An 18,446-nucleotide genomic window follows, 5' to 3' on the forward strand; every position below is an offset into this window, starting at 1 on the left:
CACAGTATACTAACCTCGAAAAAGGGCATAGCAAAATTAATTTAAAATGGGTGGCGAAAGCCAAACACACTCTGGCTAGGCTTATAAATGCCCTAGGGCAGATAGCCTAGTATGAACCTATAAAATATGTCTATTATCCAGGTATATCAAGGGATCCTGCAATTAGGATTCTTCTGGATTTATTGCCCACGTGAGCTGTAAATTCACTCAGTATTTATACTTGTGGTTTGTGTAACTATTTTGTCTGAGGAAGTTTGAGCACAATCTCAAATGAAAAGCGTTTAACAGTATTAAAGGACATTTTCTTCGTTTGTTGGTGTGTGCTACTTTGCCTGCTCAATCCGCTTTTTTAGATTTTCAGTTTTTTTTTCTAACTCATAAACCAGGCCATACATCTGCCCACCTTCATTCCTAACCCTCAAAACAAGGGGGAAAGAATTCTGCACTCACTAGACGTGCACAGAGAGCTCAGATACTATCTGGACCATACTAAACCTTTCAGGAAAACAGACCAACTACTTGTCAGCTTTGCCCCGGGGCAGAGGGGAAGCCAATTTCCAAACAAATCATTTCCAAATGGATATCGCACTGTATCTATTTCTGCTACAGATTGCATGGGACCCCCCCAAGTCTGTTCAAACCCATTCCACTAGGGCAGCCACCACTTCCACAGCATACCTCAGAGGAGTTCCCACCAGGGACATCCTGGAAGCTGACACCTAGACTTCTGTCCATACTTTTACCAAGCATTACCACCTTACCTCTGTTTTCTAAGGCTAGGGCAGGGTTTGCCTCTGCAGTTCTGCAGAGCATGCTGACCCATTCCTAGGTCTCTTACTAATCCTACCATCCCTCTTCTCAGCTTTGATAATCCTCCCACAGGTGATAACTGCAACAGTGAAACACAAAGAACATAGTACAGTTGTGTACACTTACCATAAATGTAGATGTGTATTCAGTGTTGCAGTCCTGGTTTCCCACACTCCTTCCCCCTTATATCCTCTTTCTTTAGGGCGACATACATTTCTGATGGTGGCTTTTAGCCATCAGGACCACTTTACCAAATTTACTTGGGCTTCTGACTGGTTAGAGCAATAAAAACTGATGTATTGGCATCGTCTGCCTTCCTTTATAGCACTGACGACCTAATGTCAGGCAGCAAGCAACAGTAGCCGACGCAGAAAAATATTGAGACTGTTATTCGGACCAGCCGAGGGCTACCACAGCAGGGATAACCCACAGGTGATAACTGCGACAGTGAATACACTCTAACATCTACATTTATGGTAAGTGTAAGTGTATACAACTGTACTTAGTCATCAGGATACTTGGTTAGCCATAGTACATTTATATCAGCTTTCATGCTAAAGAAGTGTGTACCAGAAAGGGAAGGGGCTCAGGACAGAACCCTGTGGGACACCACTGATTATGCTTTTCTGTCTACAAGCATCTCTAACCTTTTCAGTATGGGTTCTGTCGGATAGCTGGTTACCTATGCAGTGAACTATGTATTGGTTAATGTTGAGTTGGGAGCATTTGCCAAAAATCCCAACATGGAGATATAATGCCAAAGGCTTTTGGCAAGATCCAGATAAACAGAGTAGATTATATGCCCCTTATCAGTGTACTCCGTAACCTTTTTCAAAAGACTCTCCTATGTTGACCAGGCATAATCTGCATTTTACAAAACAGAATTTATTAAATTGATTTTGATCCAGTTATTTAAGGTGAGTTATGTTGACTGTTTTAGTTCATCGGCAATACATTCCACTGCCTTGCAATTAACTCATGAGACTGGTCATTCCCTGGGTCAGTAGAGGGGCCACCTTCATGCATGATTACCACAACAGCTGTTATCTGTACTGAGGATGGAATCAAAGGAGATACATTGGTTGAAGAGGTGATTGAGGGTTTTGCTCAACAGGATTTTGGGCTTCTCATCAGACATCAAAGGATATTGTCAGGACCCATGAAACAAGTATTTTTATTTTTGCAAGTTGCCAAAAGGACTTGACCCAGCTGATTTCAGGAGTGGAGAGTTGTAAAGGGGAATTGAAGACATATGGGCAGGTGGGTAGGATGAATTTGAAGAGAATTTCTCTACTACTAACTTAGTTTCTGAAATGGAGAGATCCCTTTTGGGGGAGTTTTTATACTGAGTTTTTCGTGAAGCTTCATTTTAGTGACCTCTGTAATAGAGAGTACATTTTTGTTTCATTTATTTCCTGATTGGATAAATCCATTAATCACAAGTGTCACCAGTGGCAACTCAGGAGAACTGTCTGAATGACATGCAAAGTCAGAGTTGGCAAATGGAGAGGAAAGACTCAAACCTAAGACTTGTTAATGGCTGGTTGAATTAATCTTCTGTACTAAACTGCCCAAACATCATACCACGGTATTATTGCAGGCTGTTTTACAGTGGCGATCTACGTACCTTCACTTCAGTTTCATCATAAGCTTTGGGATTTTTACCATTGTCTGAATTACCTACCAAATCCAACACAGGCAGGTTAAGACATTTGTTGAGTATGTTAGCTGAGCGGCACAGGCTTGGGAGACATCATGGCTCCTTCATGCTGCACCTCCTTCTCAGTACTGGAATTGAATCCAGGTGCCTGGTGTGAGGCTAGAACCTCTGATCTTCTAAGCATTAGAATGTGTTATACGATCTGCTGAGCTAGTATCACTGTATTTACTGTACTCAACTATAGCTTGTTCTGGAAGTTAATCGCAGTCTTTTGAATTATGTTAATCCATGTTGAAGTAACTGTAAACGTTAAAATGCCCACACTAACTTTAACTTTTTGCTGTCCTGTGAACTGCAAAAAGAGATGCTAAATCGTTTTATTTCTATAAAATCGAGCTGAATTTAGAGTTCGCAGTTAAATTGTTAGACCTGGAAGCATTTTAGCATAGCCACACCCTTGCTACTCACTCTGGTATATGGTTTCATGTCCAGGCACCTAAGAAAGAAAAGTGTGTGTCTGCTAACATGACAGAGCTTGTGCTGCAGTAGAACATTCTCTGGAGTTGGCTGGTAGCAACTAAAGCGCCATAATATATAGCACTGCATTTCCTGTTTGTTTTTTCTTCTTTTTAATTGAATGTAATGTATGTTGCCTATGGGTGTGCTGGTAACTGTAGATTTAAATGGTATCTTTCATTCCATGCCATAAAATGTCATACACACAATGCAGAATTTATTATTGGTTTTAAATTTGGCTGTTTTATTTAGAGAGTGTGAAAGAAGTATCCCTAGTTCATGTTCATTTGTTGGTGATGGATATCTGCCCTGTGGTAAGTTGTAATACAGAGGTCATTATACTATTTGTTTACGCATTCATAATGTAGCTGAAGAGTCTTTCAAATAAAATCTGAAGTATGTTGTTGCTCATCTCCTAATAAGACAGGCTTGTTTTGATTTCCCTCATGGCGTCTGTTTCCTGATTCCCCACCTAAAGCTAGTTGAGTTAGCCTTTTTTTCTGTCATTGTACATTAAGTAATTCCAGCCTTCAGTAGTCCATTTGATTATTTTCCTGAGAATTTTGTGCATCTGTGTGACATCCTTACTGCCAGTAGGGACTGTAATACTGCTGTTAAGAATGTTTACATATAAACTAGGTAAAAGAAAGAGGCTTGAATCCCACATTGTTCACTTATGCACTTTATGACCCTGAGGTAATTACACAACCTTCTTGTGTACCAGACAACATCTTCAAATAGGCATTTTGACTTGGTGCCCTCATTCACTACGTAGTAGCCGAGTATCTTGTAAAAAATTGTAGACTAGCCCATGTAGAACTGACATTTAAGCCTTTATTACAGAGCACCAAACTCTCCAGCTGCTACTTGAATGCCAAATGGGATTTCCTTGATTGTAAGGCATATACACCAATCTTTCTTTGCAACAAGTGAGCAAACTCTCTTAAAAAAATAGCATTGAAGATGTAAAATGCACAATATGCATAGCTGTTGATAAATGTATAGTTGCAATTAGTCTATGGTGCTGCCACCCTCCCCACATGTGCTTAATATATATATAATGGTCTAATGATCTATACTAATTAGTAATTTTTTGAGAAACTATTTGGAATTATGTTTATTTCTAAACTCCAACTTGGTACTTCATTGCTGCTGTTGCTAATTTATTGTTGTTTCCATTATGCTTCTCCCCCAGAATGTAACATTATAAGCTGTTTATCAGTATTAATTGAAAAAAATTTATATTGTGCATATTGTCAACAACTGTGTAATAAAGCAGTAAGATGAGACGCACACACTTGTCTTCTTATTTTTGCGAAGTACTGCTAATAATTCAGTTTTTATTCCCTGACGTGTGTAATGTATGCCTTCTTCACTCATACGTTACAGACCGTTTTTTTTTTTTTGTTTTTGTTTTTTTGCAGTGTGTCACATTTTTCATTATTTAAGACATATCTTATGTTTATAGCAGAGTACATGTTGTATCTTGCCATTATATTGATTCATTCTTAACAGTTGCCTAAATGAGGAGATAACATACAATCAGAATATTGTTTCCTGACATCTGCCAAGAGGATGAGACTCCTTTGCGCGCGCGCACACACACACACACACACACACACACACACACACACACACTTTTCTTTATTTTTAATGAACTTTTGGCTCGTATGCAGTAAGACCATCCCTTCCACTTGTTCTTCTCTTTGATCTCCTATTGCCTGGATTCACTCATGCCCACCCTGAACTTGATTGATGGCTGTTATATTACAGAAGATTGAGGCATCCCACTGCTGTCATATTCCCAGCCATAGAGATTTTGTTTAATGCATTACCCCTTCTCCACCTCCATGCCCCACATGCAGTAGCATAAGGCCACTGTTGGTAAGCTTAGGATGCACATCTCCCAAAATCAACACTAGTGGCTATCATAAAGTGCTTAAGACCTTTACCTCCATGATAGATGAGCCAGTAAAGTACTGCTACTATTCCTATCCCCAGCCAACTCTTCAGGTGTCATGCTGACTAGTTGGATCCTGGTCACCTGGGTCACAGTCTGGGCTCCGTTTCTCTGCACTATTAAGTCAACACACATTTTTAATTTCTTTTTTTCTTGTTACCCTGCTACAATCAAAACTAATAAAAATGTGGGCAGCAATCTCTTGGACTTTGAAACTTGTCAGGTTTTAGCCCAACATTACACAAAGTATCGCATTTCTTTTACTGTTTGAAGGAGCTTTTTCTGTGATAACTGTGAAATGAATAAATTACAGGGGCACTCCTATCCTCCCTCTTAAGCATGCTCAAATGAGGTCAAAGGGAGGTTTGTTTTGGGGTCTGTGATTGACATGTACACCTGTCCAAATAGTGTAGTGAAAGCTTTGACCATGCTGGTATGTTGCACCTTCATGTGAGCTCCCATTATCCAGTGGGATTTCAACCATCGAAAGTCTTCATAGACACATGCTTCCACGAGCAGGTTAAAACTCGTCATTCCTCGCTTCCACCATGCCAGCTGCAGCAGATCCCCAAGTAATACTCAGATTGCCTGGGTCATGGGACTTTATCCCTCTGTGACCCAAAGCTGTCTCAACTAGTGGTTGAGTTGCTGGGCAGTGAATTTAGAAGATACAGAGGAGTTAAGTTGTGACAGACTAGAAGCATTCACAAGAATAAGCTGTTAAGGTGTTAAAAAGTAGTTTCTTTGCTGTAGCATTGGAATAGGAGCAGGGCATCCACTGTACTGTCAGGGAAAGTGGTTGATTAGTGAGATGGACATGAGAGGGTCAATTTAAGGACAAAAAAGTGTGTAGCTGATGGTCAGCTAATTTTCCAAGAGCAAGGTTGTGAAGGGTTCCCTTGATTGTCTTCTGGGAAGGGTCAGTGTAACAGCAGTGGATTCCTTCCTTATCTACCTTAATTCATCCCAGCAAGTTTTAGTTTTTTTCATTACCAGTCTGTGTGTTCTTAAGAAAAGTGATAGTGGTATTTCACCAGTATTCCACAGGTGTCTGATTGGTGCACAGCACTCCAGTACTTGGGCAGCTTCACTTAACAATTTCCACAGGTTTTCAAACCTTTTCAGAGATTTCAAGCTTCATCTCGAGTATTTTGTCTACATAATTGCGTTTGCCACTCTACCATTCTTTCCATAAATCATCCCTAATATGTTTGCAGTCTACTAGTGCAACTGAAGTTATCACTTAGTGTACTGTTTCAGTTTAACCACTTGCCACTGTGATCTAAACAGTTCAAGACAGATGAGTTAAATGTATCTTAACAGCTTCTTTTACAAAGGATTTCAGCTTCCGTTTTGTGTGGTGCACCTTGGAAATCCATCACTTTGTTTTATGTGGACTCAATATTTCATCCCCTCTGCATTTTTTTTCTAAAATTTATTTGTTCATCACATTTTAACATGCAGTCCAAGTTCATATGCATTAATGATAATAGAAAATGTGTTGGACATTTTTGTCATCTTCATGCATTATTCATTTTTCCTTATAATGTCAGTATATATCTCTGAATCATGCCTTCATATTTTTCAGTGCCCACCAACTCTTTCACATCATACACCCTCTTGACCACTATTCTGTATATATTGATCTCAAGTATGTCATTTATGTGTATGCACGTCCTTCTTTAAAGATCCCACCCCCATTTATTTTACAATGCTCGGTAAAGCTGGGTTAGTCTTTGATTTCCATTTTCTCATTTTTACTTTCTCTGTGCCAGTAGCATTAAACCTAAGGCTTTATTTTACTCTGCTATCCTAAAGACTAACTTAGAAACATCTTAGTTTTCCCAAAGTTTGAATTAGACCATTCTGTAAGGAGTCTTTAAAGTCAGCCAGCTCTGTATATTCCCAAAATGTGTGTTTCCAGTGTCCTGTCTGTTCCCCATCACAGAACCTACTTCCCACGTGAAGCAAATATTTCCAAATTTCCTGAACCATCTGAACTTTGTTGCATATATAGGTGCCATACACATTTCTTCTCATTGTTCCTTGTCATGTCCTAGTCTAAGTTCCACTGATTATTTGTATAGCTATGCAAAATCTTGTATGCTCTGCTTAGTATCCCTTTTTTGACAGATTCTGTTCATAGTACCACTAAGAGCTCCACCAGGGCAGGTCTTTCCCTGATTATGCTTTTCACTTGCTGTGTTTGTCTTTACTCTGCTATCATACTCTGAGTAACAAACCCTAACTTGCAAGAAATATACTAGCTTGTCTCCCACTGTTTCATTTCCTTCTGGCTGTATGTCTTTTTTTGTTTTTTTTTTTAATGCTTATGTTGCCCACATTAGTCCCAGTAGGCCAGTGGCCTCTCTTCAAAAGACATTTGGCCAGGGCACCAGTAAACCTCTCCTGTTCTATTCCAATAAGTGCTGCAGGACCTTTTATGTCCACTAGAGCTACCATCCACTCAGGCAGACATGGCCTTTCTTAGTGTCATACCATCAGCTAACTGTACAGATTTTCGCAGACTGTCCAGATTTTTGCCTCATATTTTTTCATTGTTCATAAAATTGTAGTTTTCTGGGAAATTAGTGTCAAATCATTAAATACTGAAGTTAGAAAATGACAGACATTTGAGTTTCAGACTTCATACCCTTCAGAAAAGTCATGTTAATGCAAAACCTGTTAGTCTATCAACTTTCTAAGTTTGTAAGAGCAATATTTAAAAAATGTCCCAATTTTGGACCATTGTCCCACTTTTATTGATGGCTTTGTCCAGATTTCTTGCTCTAAGAGATTGAGAGGTATGCTTAGTGTCTCATCCAGTACCTTGGTTCCTTAGCTAATTTTCTCCAGATGCCTTCAGCCATTTCTTGTTTAATTTGGTTGCCCTTGCTATTGCATATCCTTATAGGAAAACTTTTCCTTGCTCCAGTCTGATTGACATCTGCCTTATCTCAAGCTCTGATGTCTTTTTTTTGTCCATTCTTCAACAGATAGGGTCTCTGATCAGACTTCAACCACTTCCACAGACTTTGTACCTCAAACTCCTCCCCTTGCCCATGAATCCATCTCTTTATCCTGGATTGCCTGAGATCTCATTTACTGCTTTAGCAATTTCGACGTGGTCACCTGTAGCTCAGATGTGGGGGTCAGAGAAGTGATATCATTTTTAGTCTTTACTATTAGCTTTACCTTTTCCCTGTTTGTCCTCCCCTTCTGCAAAAAAAGGTGTCTCTCAAAAAAAAAGAAAAAAAAAAAAAAAAAGCTTTTACCTTTTGCTACAAACACCACGGGAAACCATTGCAGGGTAGTGTTAAAGCACATTCCACCATGGCAATGGCCTCTTCTGGAGCCTTCAAAGGCTTGGACATTTCTACTGTCCTTGAAGCAGCCCTTGGTTTTCTGTGCACACCTTCACAAAACATTGCAAGAGGCACCAAATTTCTAGGTCCAGGGCTGGATTTGCCAGGGCTATCCTTCATGGATTCCTGGGGAATTCTACTAGGCCACCTCCCCCTTCCTCACAGTGAGCTTTGGCACTCACCCATATATACAGAATACTGCAACATGTGAATAGAAGGACATAGAAAAGTTGTGTGAAATCTTACCATAACCATAGATGTCCTTCTCTTCCATGTTGCAGTCCTTCTCTTCCATGTTGCAGTATTTCTTCCCTCCCACCTACAACTCCTGTTATCTGGCAGTTCCCATTTTGGATGGCACCATGTTGCAGTATTCCATCCCTCCCACCTACCCCTCCTGTTATCTGGCAGTTCCATTTTTGGATGGCACAGGACTTGCATTACCTTCTCTGGGACTGGTTCTGACTGGGGCACTCAGTTCTGAGGTCTGGTCACACAGACGTCACTTTTATGGCCCACGCTCTGCTGGCCACATCAGACGTCCCACACACCATACAGTGACTGTAATCTTTTGTATACTGTCTGGACATTTGGGTAGCAATAGGAGAAAACCCATATGTACAGAATACTGCAACAAGGAAGAGAAGGACATCTATGGTTATGGTAAGATTTTACACAGCTTTTCTTTCTTTGTTATGGATGACATTGTCACAGAATACACTAACACATGTAACTGGAAAATATGTGGTATCAAGATGCTTGTGGTGATCTGCTAGGCTTAGGCATATGTATTTAACAGTTGTCATACTGTTATGAGCTGTGATACGCCGTGTGTACCATGAATATGAATCCCGTGGCAGGTCAGAATGACGGAATTTTACTAGCAAAAAAAAAAAAAAAAACAATTACGGGATAGATGAATTTGAGCAGCAGTTCTCATTTGTGCTGTCTCAGTATGCAGCAAAATAAATTCAAAGCAGAAAAGTTGCCAAAAGAAGAACAAGTTTGTCTGAAGAAGAAAATGCTTGTGTATTGGGATGAATGGTAGGTTGCACAATGGATCAGTCCTTTGTGGATAGATAGACATGATTCTGACTGATATCACTTATGTACTATTACTGTCGTATGCAACAGGTCAGGTTAACAGTATATTAATGAACATAGTAGCTAGCAAAGCTAGATGTCTGTAAAGCAGATTTTTAAAGCTCTTCATTCTGTTGACATTCTTTGGTAATCTTCTGTTGTAAGTAAAAGTCCACTTGCTTATGCAGGTTTTTTCTTTTTTTCTGGACCTCCCCCAATTGCCTGCTAACCATCAGCCTCTTCTCCTTGGTCAGTTGGTTTGTTCGTTCCTGTTTCATTGTGCCATCATATTTAGGTGGCCATATGCTTTTTCTTTTTGCTGTAACCCCACAACACATGCCCAGTAGGGTGCTCAAGGGTCTTTCATAAAGTGGATGTCAGAGAGGGTGCGTCACTCACTTCTGCAAGTGCCATAACCCTCAAGGCTGCCCTGCCCTCCCCTCTCCCATAGCACTCATTAGTGATCTATAGTCTCCATCAGGAACTGTAACTTGAGATCTGTTCCCCCCAGGCCTCAGCCCCCCCTGAAGAGAGGTGAGCCAACACCGTCTCATCATACCTCTCTAGCAGGTGCCCAAGCCATTAATTAAACTTGGGTCATCTGGGCTGGTCAGTATTTTTCCCTCTATACCAAGAGAGCTGGCTTCCTGTCAAAAGGTACTTTAACAGTGACAATGTACTTTTACTGTCAGTATTGCATGTTTTGGCAATGCTAACTTTTATGAGATACTTTCAACAGCATTTGAGATTAACACTGAAATTTGGTTGGTGATAATTGTGCAATATATACCCATCTAAATCTATACACACACACACACACACACACACACACGCACACGCATATATATATATATATATATATATATATATATATATATATATATATATATATATGTATCTATACACGCAAACACAGACACATGCAAACATACACACACACACACACACACATATATATATATATATATATATATATATATATATAATATACACTCCATTTGTCTAATTTTGCCACACTGGTCAGCCAGCTGTGCACAAGCTATGTTGTAATTCATGAATTCATGTTGCAAATGGGATACTCTGGATTTTAATACTTGCAGCTCTGGGTAAGAAAATGGCAGAATCATCATGCAAAGGTGCTGCTCAAAGCAGTTTATTACGTAGAGGTATTATATGAAAGTTGTTAGCATGACTTATTTGCCTGTCATATTGCAGATAAATTTCAGTAGTCTTGAGTTCTGCAAATGTATTCTTTCTTGGGTGAAGTGTCTGATACTTGAGACAGCATCACACCATATGCTAGTTTCTGCTGCTGTCATGAATACGTTTACTGTAGCCATTTACTTAGTTTATACTGATAATTTTTTGTACCAGCTTACCTTTAGGTTAATGTTTGAATTCTGTTTTTCTCTCTTCCAGAATGAAGATGAGACGTCGTAAATTGTTCCTGGTACTTTGTATGCTGGGACTTTGCCTCATCTCCTTTCTGCACTTTCTAAAGGCACTGTCATACATTGCAATTCCCAGAGAACTGTCAGGACTGGGTCCACAGTTGAAGTCTATCTTTATAGTTGCCAGTTTTTCCAGTTTCTGGAATGATGCCTCAGTGATAGAAAAAAATAACCCTGAACTAACACCAGCCTTTGATGGCCTTCGAACTCCAGTGTATGCCCATCCTACCCAGTTCCAGTATTCTAGAGAGGTTGTAGCCCTGTCTACAGCAGACTTTGTTTTAAAAGAAGACACAGCACAGTATTTTGTTCGGACCAAAGCTGGTGCTGTCTGCTTTCATCAAGGCACCAAACTGCAGCTGAAACCCCAACCAAACTCACCAGAAGAGAAATTTGAACTACTTAAAGAACAGCCAAGCAGAAAGTTGCTCTCTGCTGGAAGCTCTAAAAGGAGAAAATGGGTAGAGTGTGCTTGTCGCCCTGGGTGGCATGGTGCAACTTGTGGAGTCCCCACTGTTGTCCAGCATTCTAATATCCCAACCAAAGATAGACTTGAGCCACGTGACATTCCACGGCGTATAATCAATGCTATCAACATTAACCATGAGTTTGACCTTTTGGATGGTCGTTTTCATGAACTGGGGGATGTTGTGGATGTGTTTGTTGTTTGTGAGTCTAACTTTACTGCCTTTGGTGAGTCACGGAAATTGAAGTTTGCAGAAATGTTGCTGAATGGAACCTTTGATTATATCAAGCACAAAATTCTGTATGTATTTCTGGACCATTTTCCTGATGGAGGAAGACAGGATGGTTGGATTGCTGATGATTATTTACGGACGTTTCTTACCCGTAATGGGATCAGCCGCATCAAAAACTTGCGAGATGATGATGTCTTTCTCATTGATGATGCTGATGAGATCCCTGCCAGGGATGGTGTCCTTTTTCTGAAGCTTTTTGATGGGTGGACTGAGCCTTTTGCTTTCCATATGCGCAAGTCTCTGTATGGCTTTTTCTGGAAACAACCAGGGACATTGGAAGTTATCTCAGGCTGCACGTTAGCGATGTTGCGCATGGTGTATGATATGGATGGTATCAAGTTACGTAGGCGTGATTATTATACTATGCCAAACTTTCGCAGGTATGAAAATCACACTGGGCACATACTTGTGCAGTGGTCTCTAGGTAGTCCACTGCATTTTGCTGGCTGGCACTGCTCTTGGTGCTTCACACCAGAAGGAATTTACTTTAAGTTGATATCTGCACAGAATGGCGACTTCCCACGCTGGGGAGACTATGAAGATAAAAAAGACTTGAATTATATACGCCAGCTTATTCGAACTGGTGGCTGGTTTGATGGAACCACACAAGACTATCCACCTGCAGACCCCAAGGAGCATATGTATGCCCCAAAGTACTTTGTGGAAAATTATAAAAAATACCACTATTTACTAAAGAACCCTTACATCAAAGAAGGTGATGGAGCTGGAGAGTGAAAACTATGAAGCATTAATGTTGCATTTGTTAATGTATGCAAGACTTTACTTGAAGAAACCTAGCAGGGTCACAGTTAATGTGTTAAAGGGTACCATAGGGGCTAAAGCTGGCACCTTGAGGGTTCTGTCTGTGGGAACAGTTCTGACACAATGCACATACGTTTTTGACATACATACACTTATAAAGTAAGCATGAAAATAGGGTAAAATTCACAGTCTGTGCCATGGATTTATCATGGAACCATTTCTTCTGAAATCATGAGTTTGGGCTAGATATGCAAGACTTGGCACAAATACATATGTTTTTTATTTAGATTTAACATATATCGCTCAAAACCTACTCATTGGAGTTATAATGTTCATACTCCCTTTTCTATTCAAAAGATGTTCACTTTCAGTGCAGTCCTATGACACATTTGTCATTTCTGGCACCCCCACTCCTGTAGTCAGCCTTTTGCACAGAAAACTAGGGCTGAATGGCAGTGCCACTGTCGTTATAATTCCCTAATCAGCTCTGAGCCTGAACCTCATACAGCTTGAGCTTGCTGTATGAGGTGTATTGGTTCAAGGCAAAAATGTACTGGTGTCTTGTAATGCTCTTCCTCCTAACAGGAAGAAAAACAGAGTATTCTGATGTGCAAGTATTATCCTGCTGATACACCGAAACACTGAAACTTATAAAATTAATTTAACCCCTTCCTTCAGTGAACAATTCCCTAACTGACTACCATATACTTTACATAGCTTTCTGTATTCTCTTCTTATACTTTGCCTAAGATGTAAACTGCTGTAGATAAGAATTTCGATTTTTTTAAGGGGAGGTGTCTTAATAGAAAAAAACTTAGACAGAAGAAATTATTTTTTGTTTAAAGACTGCTTTATGGTGCAGGCATGGTTTTGTTCTGTATTAAATTGCTGCAACAGTAAAGTGATGTCATCAACATCTCTAAGTTATGCAGTATATTTTTCAGTGAAGATTATTCCAGACATCCTGTATATTTACATTTAGAAGCTGTGCTGCAGAAACAGAACTCTAATGTTGGGAAGTAACCGTAAATTGGAAAGATGTATAAAACAGTTTTCCTGGTGGGAGGACTTGAAGATCTGTTGAAATTGTCTGGTTCTACAGACAGGTCTGTAAAACATGGGGTGCTGCACCTTGCCCCCCCCCCCCCAATGCTCCCTGCAGTGTGTACTGTTTATGAATGGAAGGTGAGCGAATTTCGTGTTTTGTTGACTTTCTGGCACTTACCTTTTGTAACACAGATTGTGGTGCCAAGAGCACCATGGTTCATTTTCCCACTAATACTCCTAAATTATGTGGTCTGTTTTTTAATAAAAAAGTTAACATTCTGTTTTAGCTACATTTATATCACTTAGACTTCCAGTGAGCTTTAGTTTGGATGTATGCCCATAGACATTAGGGGACACGCAGCTAAGTATTGATGAGTCACTAAGGGATAAAGAAAATGTGTGAGAATGTTTATAATAAAAATTTGCAAAGGTTTTTATTAAACACAAGACCTTATAGTAGTGGAATACTTGGCGTGAAAATGTATTGCAGCACTTTAAGCTATTACATGCCATGATACTTATCAGATACTCTGAAGCACTTCAGTTTCTCAGGGTCCCTGCCATCTCTTCCGCTTAAAACATAGTCTGGGATACTGCAGTGTTCAGAGACTGAAATTGTGTCAGAGGTGAAAGTTAGTTTTGCATTTCTTGATTAGTGGTGCAGGCTAAAGGCTTTGAGACAAACCTAAGCCATTAGTAGAAGTTTTATAAAAGGAGAATGCTGCCTTCTGTTTTGCCCACACTTTTTACCACAGATGAACCTGTGAAATAAAACTGCTACCACTGAATTTTGCTATACTTCATTGTGCCAAAACCCATAACAAACACATTGTAGTGGTTCATCTTAAAATATTTAGAACATAGGAAATCTTGTCTGGCTCATATGTAAAATTCTGTGATATTCACAGAGAAATGTGACAAACTATATGCAGATTCATTGTTCCTATGTTTAGCAGGCAGTTACTGAGTTTGCCTCTGTTTGACTTCTTGGATTTCCACATTCTTGACTTCCAAGAAATAACATCCTTGGTATCTGGGTGATATCGGAAGATTTTGGACCAGTAAACATTTCCAGCAAGTGAATGTAGGCTGTCTAGCTAATTGAAGAGGATGGAGATATTCTGTACCATCAGCTTGTCTGTGTTGCACTGAGAACTTTTTTGAACTGCATTTGACTTGCAGTGTAATATTGATGGGTATTGATTTGGGGTACTAGGACCAGCTTTTCATTATTGCATTACAGCGAACCTGACACAGTGTTAGATTGCAAAGAGTTCAGTAAAGGAGGATTATGTAAGCATTTCCCTCAGTTTTGGAAAGATATTGAGTAATCATCAGTGATGAAAGTCACATAACCTGTATGTATAAGAAGTCCTGAGTTAAGTGTAAAAATACAGCATTTAATGGTGAAAGCAGTGCCATGCCTACCAACAAGACCTGACTCTTGTCATAACCACTTCCTGCAGAAAAGTTAGTATACCACTAAATATGCTTATTCAGAGTTGTGTATACCATATGAGCAAATAAACTTGTATAAATATGTTTTATGCACAACTGTTTGAGATTTTATGATGTCATAAACGATATAAGTCATAAAGTGGCTATGGTGTGAAAGGTGTATGTAAAAATCTGAATGATCTTCAGTCGATATCTCATAATATGAAATGTGTATTAGTTAGATGGTTGGGTCTTCTGCTTTCAAACTTCCCCTGTGCTGATTGTCCTAAAATTTAAAAAAAAAGGTACTTCACAAACGCTTTAGGATAATGCTGATGGATGTTTTCAGGGATGGAAAACAAGCCTAATACATGGCAATTGAAGTCCATCTGATGTATCTAGTCAGATTTCATTGCCACATCCTAGCTCTGGGGAAGTCAAAACTGTAGGTTGTATGTATGATGTGGGATGCAGTTCTTACTGGTTTTGAATCAGTGTCTGCTACTGAAGTAGACAACTAACTGGAAGCAAAATTATTTTTTTTTGCTAGTTCAGTAGCATTGCTGTAGTACTGGGATTTGCTTCTGTAGACTGGTGGCTGGATTTTGGGGCCTGTAACCAAATGATTTTTTTTATTGGACTTTTGCTATAAAATACTAAGCTTCCTTTTCCAGCTCTGCGATATTTTCCTCTACTGATCTGCCCCTAGAAAATACAGCTGCTGTTGTAGTCATCGCCATAATGAGAATATATGCCTACGAGTAATCCTTTGTTGGGAATAGTCACTGTTGCTAATGGTTTGCTGATAGCAGGGCACTTTTGTACACTGTTAAAGCAGATTCTCTGAGCTGGCAGCAGGATTGCCAACATTAATGACTGCTGGACTTAACATTCCAAATTATGCTTCTTATATGGTCAGACCAAAGATGGTTGCCTTCACCTCTCCTTTCAGTTGCCAGTTGCCCTGGCAGTATTACAATTTCTGGAGTATGGCAAATTCTGTTTTGGTCTTGTAATATTGCTGCTTGTAATATTTTTCTGTAAGCAAGGTTCTTCATAGTTTTGTGCAGTACCAGGATCCTGCAGATAGCCTCCATTTAGGGTCAAGATTATCTTGGTTCTTAGGGAATGAACACAACAGGCTGACAGGAATGGTCAAAATGTAGTCTTCTAGGGACACACACCCTACTGTTGGAAGGAGAATGCATAGCCAAAATGCAAAATCTTGTCAGTAGTGTTCAAGCCATTCAAAGGCGTTAAATACATACATACACTTTGTTTTAGTTTCTAACTACATTGGTCCTTTTGTATGGTTAAAAAATAGAATATATTTACAATGCCTTCCATGGCTAGTAACAGACTGTTTTAGATGAAGGAAAGATGTCACTATTGACAAGAAAGTATTCAGTGCTAAGGTCTGCAGCACTGTAATAAATTTTCTGGAAATGGTGACCACCAAAAAAAAAAAAAAAAAAAAAAACGATCCATAATAAAAACACTAGTTCCCACAAACCTAATGGTCAAAAGAGACTGCACATTTAGATTCCAGGGAGACAGTGGCACCTTCTTAAGAGGTCTTAAGGTGCAGTAAGGTCTCTATCAAGGAAACTTAACCTAGCTCTTGAGGGACATCCAAGATGAAGTGTAGAAAATGTAGTGTACTGCAGAAACATAAACCTCAGCATCAGATGGACATAGTACTCTTAAGAACCTGCCAGTAAAAAGAAAAAATATCTTTTTGCAGCATTACATTTCCAGAATGTGACTTTCTAGAATGTTGAAATATATAAATTGCCCTTCTGCAGAAGGGTGAAGTAGCAGTCTGTAAATCTTCAACAAACAGCTGACAGCTTGAAGATAGGGTCATGTGAAAGAAAGAATGAATCCTTGTTCTATTTTCAGAAAGGGGGTGGTTGAGAAATGTGCCCTTACGACATAATGGGAGTATAGACCGGATTGCACTATTCAAAATTACTGTTTACTTTCAGAATCTTTGAACAGTATATTGGTAACTTCTGTGTAGTGACATTTTCTGGTTTGTCTACTTTGCCAGCTTTTAAACACACTTTTGTGTTTTGTCTTTAACTACAGACAGTGTTGATGTGTAATATTTTGTAAAAGATAAGAATTAACAGCAATTTTTTTCCTCCATTCATTTCCTGTGTCAGCCAGTCACATCAGTTTTCCTAAAACTTCATCCTGTCAAGTTTTAGCTGTAGCTGACATCACATTACATAGCAAAAAGAGATGTTTACCACAACAGAGACTTGATATGTTTTTACCACATGTAAGGAAGGAAAGGATGCAAAAAAAACTTTGCTATTTGGGATTTTTCAGGTTAAAAAAATAATGCTGTGGGAAGCCAAGGAAATGGATTCCTAAAGTGACTACCAAATTGCATGCAAACCTAACATAATACGTGGAGTAGACTGAACTGTAAAGAAATGCCACACAAGGGCAGAAACAGCAATTCATATTTGTTTGTAGGAGACAGTTTATGGGGTCATTTTGCAGAGAGGCTGTGCTCAGTGGGATGAGGAAATGTGCTTTGGATGTAGTTTTACTGTCTTTAATGTAGAGGAGATTAAGAACTCTATTGTAATAATTTCCCAACGCTTTTGTAATATCTGGTGTTGGGTCTACAGCCAGAAGGACTCCTAAAAGTATTATTTATTTTAGTACGTCTTGCTTTGTTCCCAGAAAGCAAACTGCTCTCCATGTTACTGCATTGTGGTGCAGTATGGTAAGCAAATTGGCCATTTCAGCTGCTTTAGCTAGACAGTTGCCCTATGAAGAGAACAGTAAGTCTGCTGTTTGGAAAGCTATTTTGCTTTTTGAAATGCTGTTACATTGACATTACAGCTTGAACTGATGCAGATGTAGTAAAAGCCATCAGAGGTATTTATTTCCTAAGTCGCCGCATTGCTAAGCACCCCCCCCCCTCTCTCTCTCTCAAAAAAAAAAAAAAAAAAAACTTTCAGACTGCAGTTGTCAAAATACTGCCAGAGGTGTACTATTTCCATTTGTGTGAATGTAATTACACCTTCCCTCCTTCTTCCCCGTCAGAATTTATTTGCTGTTTAAGTGTGTTTGGTGGACTGTTAGTTGAAGAACATGTTACAGCTCACATATCGTCTCCCATTTATTTCCATTTAAAATTCAAGAGAAGAATTTCACTGGAACTTGCAAATAGTCTTCAAGATGTTATATGCCTGTGTGAGGCATTTTGCTCAGTAGTAATCTGCGTACAGTGCCATGGTGGTGCAGCGGTAGCATTGTCGCCTCACAGCAAGAGATTCTCCCATTCGATTCTCGGCTGGAGCGCCATCTGTGTGGAGTCTGCATGTCCTCCCCTCAGTCGAGTGGCGTTCGAAAGACATGCGTGAATGGGCGTGCCTTTGTTGAAGGTTGGGCGTCGAGCTGGCACCTCGGCACCGTAAAAATCTACTGCCAGTCATTAGCGGACCGGAGTTCCGCTGAGGCAACCCCTAACCAGGAAAAGCCGAAAGAAGAACAAGTTATCTGCCTACAGTCTGAAGTGTTCTGCTGTGTTGTTGATTCTAGGCTCCACACCATTTAGCATGGGAAGTAAAACTG

At 39.6% G+C, this 18,446-nt stretch overlaps 1 protein-coding gene across 7 annotated transcripts in view; it reads left to right on the top strand.

The window, feature by feature from the left end:
• The window catches only part of MGAT3 (beta-1,4-mannosyl-glycoprotein 4-beta-N-acetylglucosaminyltransferase), a 773,371-nt gene extending 755,532 nt beyond the window's left edge, over window positions 1–17,839 (top strand). For all 7 annotated transcript variants that reach the window (XM_044066932.1, XM_044066924.1, XM_044066940.1 and 4 more), the window contains one exon: window positions 10,814–17,839. In XM_044066932.1, the coding sequence (XP_043922867.1) occupies window positions 10,815–12,338 (1,524 nt within the window). In that variant the 5' untranslated portion in view covers window position 10,814 and the 3' untranslated portion in view covers window positions 12,339–17,839. The remainder of the gene's footprint in view (window positions 1–10,813) is intronic.
• Window positions 17,840–18,446: the final 607 nt, after the last annotated feature.

This window comes from Protopterus annectens, chromosome 1.part0 (genome assembly GCF_019279795.1).
Source record: "Protopterus annectens isolate FY-2018-M chromosome 1.part0, PAN1.0, whole genome shotgun sequence".
In the NCBI taxonomy this organism is placed as follows: domain Eukaryota; kingdom Metazoa; phylum Chordata; order Ceratodontiformes; family Protopteridae; genus Protopterus; species Protopterus annectens.